At 54.6% G+C, this 4,094-nt stretch overlaps 1 protein-coding gene across 1 annotated transcript; it reads right to left on the reverse strand.

Annotated features, from left to right (window-relative positions):
- Positions 1-1,662: 1,662 nt before the first annotated feature.
- GADD45G (growth arrest and DNA damage inducible gamma) lies at positions 1,663-3,362 on the reverse strand. The gene is made up of 4 exons (XM_056325738.1): positions 3,213-3,362; positions 3,000-3,101; positions 2,708-2,921; positions 1,663-2,338 (listed from the first exon to the last, which is right to left on the reverse strand). The coding sequence occupies exons 1-4, from the start codon at positions 3,263-3,265 to the stop codon at positions 2,228-2,230; spliced, it is 480 nt and encodes a 159-aa protein (XP_056181713.1). The 5' UTR covers positions 3,266-3,362; the 3' UTR covers positions 1,663-2,227.
- Between the last annotated feature and the right edge of the window lie 732 nt (positions 3,363-4,094).

Raw genomic sequence — 4,094 nt, forward strand, 5'->3', positions numbered from 1 at the left:
GGCAACAGCCTCACAAGGGTATTTTAGTGTCACCTCACTAATTTCAGTGTTTGCTGCATAATATATTTCTTCCATAAGAGCTGGAAAGTTTAACTTCCTACCAGCTACAACTATCCATGCCTACTGCCTCAGCCAGCAAATCGGTTGCGCTCCTTCCATCTTCTCGGGCTTTTGTTTAAACCACTCAAGGCTGTAAAGTGCTTCTTACACTTTACATAAAAGTTGATTTCAGGACAGTTCAATCTGCTCTTGGCTCTGAGAACTGATTAGGCCCCAAGCAAAGAACAGAAATATGTTCCTCAACTGTAAAACTATTGTAAATGATGAAACTTGCATTTACTAAGGGAAAAATATAAAAAACTCAAGAATCCAGACTTGCTATTTTCTAGGTACCGAGGCAATTGCCTTAGGCAGTTTCTGTTATCACAGCTGCCAAAGCTGTTTGGTCTCTTAGCTCTTCCGCGTGACTTTTCTCAAAAGTCCTGAAGCAGACACCAGTTGATGAGTGCAGGTTAAGAAAAACAGGCTGTGCAGAACATCCTGTATCTTAAGTGCAAGAACAAATACTTGCAGAGGTCTTAGGCCCCTGTAGTTTTAACTTTGGCCTAAACTCTGGTTGCATTCCCATCCTACAGCTTCTCACAAGACAGTAACAAAGGCCAAGCAGTGCTAGATACCTCCTGTACAAGGGAGCATATTCCAGGAACGCTGGAGCTGAATTTGAACTTCCCTTATCAAGAACAATGAAACCAAGAGCAAGCTGTTTCCCGAAAACCACAACTGTTTAAGATACCCCATGTCAAAATTACTTTTCAGCAAGTGCTACTGTCAATCACTGCAAGACAGCCTAGGGGAAATGTAATTGTGATAACTGAGTATTTTTAGTGTCTATAGAGGAAGTGAGTAGTTTGACTTTCTTGGTCTCTGGAGAAGGGATCACTGCTATGCCATTTTAGCGTTATAGATTGTGCATAGCAATGAAAGTGGTATTTTCCCTTTTAACATAGGGCCAAATCATTAACTTTCCATGACAGAACCTCTAAAAAAAGCCACACCATCCTTAAATTGTTTCAGACTTTAATCTGGTGTTGTCATGCAATTAGGTTTTGCAAAATTGGCTTCTGGAGTGACAGCTTCTATTGTTATAGCATATGGCAATCTGAGAGCAGCTTGTGGCAGATGTGGTTTATTCACTATTAGCTAGTTTTAGATTTAAAGATGTCATTCTAATCAAAGAAAATGTTAGATGTGTTTGACATCTAAGGAGTTTCGCAGCCCCCCCATCACACTTAAGCTGCTTCTGGCAAGTAGGAACACTGCAGCCCTGAATGAGTTCAAGTTATATTTAAGAACTAATGATGCAATTTACTGGAGGTCTGTACTCTACAAATCCATGTTTCTAGCATTTATTGTGTTCCTTCAGTAGACTACAAAGACCACCTATTACAATAAGTGAGCTCATTAAGCACACAGCTCCTTAGTCTTGCAAGCTGTTGCAATAAGCAGCTGTTGCAAAGCTCTGCATTCAGCTGGCCCAGGAAAGTATTTGAGCAATAGCTCCATTACTGTGGAGTATACCTTCGACTGCAGCACACAAGCAAAACATTAGTGGTAATTTCAGTGACATGCTTCCCCACCCAGTAAGTAAGACACTCCCAGAGCTTAATTGTCAAAAATTTATTATGAAAGCATCAATAGCAACAAATATTTCAATAAAAATTATTGCATTATTAAACCAGTTCTGCAGAGTGACCCAGGAGGCCTGTTTAAGTCTGTCTGCTTTAAAGTCTCTGTATTTGCCTAGTAGCCAGTCCCTGGAAGTCCATCAAATATTGAAGCTTTCTTCTCTGTGCTCTGTAGACAGCACAAACAGTTCCTAGTTACAGTACTCTGTCCAGTCCCTCTGGAAAGTTTTGGCCCACTTCCCTCAACCATCTCTCTGCCTTCTGAAACAGCTCCACCTGACCAAGAAACTTGCAATACTTCTTACAGTTCCATGGTATGTCAGCCTCTCCACTGTTGCACAGCCTGGGGCTCACTGGTGAGGCAAGCTGTTCTCTTCTTTCTCCTCCAGAAAAGCCCACTGTATGCCAGTCTGGGTGACTTTAATCCAGTCTCTTGACCAGGTTAATCCATGGAATCAGCAGCTTGTTGCACACTTCAGTGAACCCACGCCACATTGAGAATGCAACAAAGGTTTCAGCCTCCCCAGTGCACCAGGTCACCATCACTCAGGCAGGGTAATAGTTGGTACCCAGTCATTGACATTTCGGCACTCCTCACAAAACAAGTTCAGCTTTTCAAGGGCAGGGTCCTTCCAGCCATCTTCATCTGGGTTCTGCCAGAAAGAAAAAAAAGTTGCACACTGTGAGTGCTGCCCACCAGCTGAGGTCATCACAAGACATACAGAAGCATCAGCTTAGGACACAAGGCATTTTCAGATTGTCAGTGTCAGGACAGAAACAACGCAGGAAGCAGAGACGTTACCCTTGTAGGCAACAGAGGAAACTCAGTTACGAGAAACGTAGCCTACTACTCCTCCTCCCCCTCTTCAGCTGCCTCGCTGCACGGCGTGTACCAAGCCCCCTTCCCCTGCCCAGGAGAGGCTCTGACTCACAGCGGGAGACGGGGCCACCCCCGCAGGCCCCGGCCCCGGCCGGCAGCGCAGGCACAGCCCCGGCGGGCAGCGCCCCGCACGGGCACCCACCGTGATGAGGATGCAGTGCAGGTCCCGCGGCTCGCCGGGCTCCTCGCTGGGCCCCACGATGGCAGCCAGCTTGGCCACGTCGTTCACTCGCACGATGTCAATGTCGTTCTCGCAGCAGAAGGCCTGGATCAGGGTGAAGTGGATCTGCAGGGCAATGTCCCCCTCGTCCTCCTCGTCTGCGGCCAGCACGCAGAAGGCGACGTTGTCAGGGTCCCTGCAAGAGGGGTGCAGCGCGTTGAGCCCCGCGGCAGGCGCCTGGCACCCCCCGGCCCCCGCGCCCCACCGTACTTACACGTTCATCAGCTTGGCCGACTCGTAGACCCCGGCGGTGAGGCAGCCGCGGCGCTGCGCCGACACCAGCAGCTCGTGGAGGGCCTTGCCGGCGCCCTGCATCCTGCGCGCCGGGGGAAGGCGACAATCAGCGCGGCGCCGCAACCGGCCCCAACGGCCGCCCCGCTCCCCTCGCCCCGCCGGCCCCAGCCCACCCGCGCCCGTCCGCACGTACCAGTCGTGGCCCGCAGGCACTGGTTCCTGTCCGTGGACTTCCTCCAGAGTCATAGCAGCGGGTCCCCACAGCGCGGCGGCGGCCGAGTCTCAGCTCGGCGCGGCTCGGCAGGCAGCGCCACAGCACTCCGGGGCACCCTCCCGCCGCCCGCCCTACTTATAGTCCGCGCGGCCGCCGCGCCGGCAGCTGGCGGCGCCTCCTGGGCTCCCATTGGCCGGCAGGGGAGAGCGGGGGGACCTTATTATGCTAATCGGCGCGCGCCGGGGAGGAAGCGGGGGGGGAGGGGGGAGGAGCGGACGGCTCGTGCCGGGAGGCCACGTGGGAAGGGAGCGGGGTGGGGGCGGGGCGGAGCGGAGGCACACGCCCCTGCGTCCGCGGGCCCTGGGGCCGGGGGCCGGGTCGGGCTGCGCCGCGCCGCGCCGCCTGCGGCCGTAGCACCCGCTGGGCTGTGGCCAGCTGCCGGCGCGCACCGTCCCGGTGCGTTCAGCCGCTGGAGAGTACCGGGGCGATTTCTGTCCGAGACCGGAACCGAAAATCCACGTAGTGCAGGGAGGAATTTAAAACACAGATTTGTATCGACATGATTTCGGCAAACGCAGATTCCAAGTCCTGCTCCCAGGAAGGGACAGCCCGTGGCTGGGGAGCAGCGCTGTTCCGGGGCCGCGGCGGCAGCAGCACGCTGGGCGGCAGTGCGGGCCCGCCGTGCCCCGGGCGGTGGGTCGGGGGGCGATAACCCGCCCCCGCGCAGCGCTCGGAGGCAGCAGCCGCGCAGTGTCTGTTGCGGCGCCCCCGGCAGGGGACACGGCCGGCGGCCCGGAGCGAGCTCCCCTGCGGGCCCGAGGCGCCGTGCGGGCTGGGGGCTGGGGGCTGGGGGCTGGGGCC

This window comes from Falco biarmicus, chromosome Z, assembly GCF_023638135.1.
Source record: "Falco biarmicus isolate bFalBia1 chromosome Z, bFalBia1.pri, whole genome shotgun sequence".
In the NCBI taxonomy this organism is placed as follows: domain Eukaryota; kingdom Metazoa; phylum Chordata; class Aves; order Falconiformes; family Falconidae; genus Falco; species Falco biarmicus.

Coding starts and splice junctions, on each gene's coding strand:
- GADD45G (XM_056325738.1), bottom strand. CDS start 3,265: ATGACTCTGGAGGAAGTCCACGGACAGGAACCAGTGCCTGCGGGCCAC. Junction 3,102..3,212: donor GTGCCTGCGGGCCACGACTG/GTACGTGCGGAC, acceptor CCCGGCGCGCAG/GATGCAGGGCGCCGGCAAGG. Junction 2,339..2,707: donor TGCACTGCATCCTCATCACG/GTGGGTGCCCGT, acceptor TCTTTCTGGCAG/AACCCAGATGAAGATGGCTG.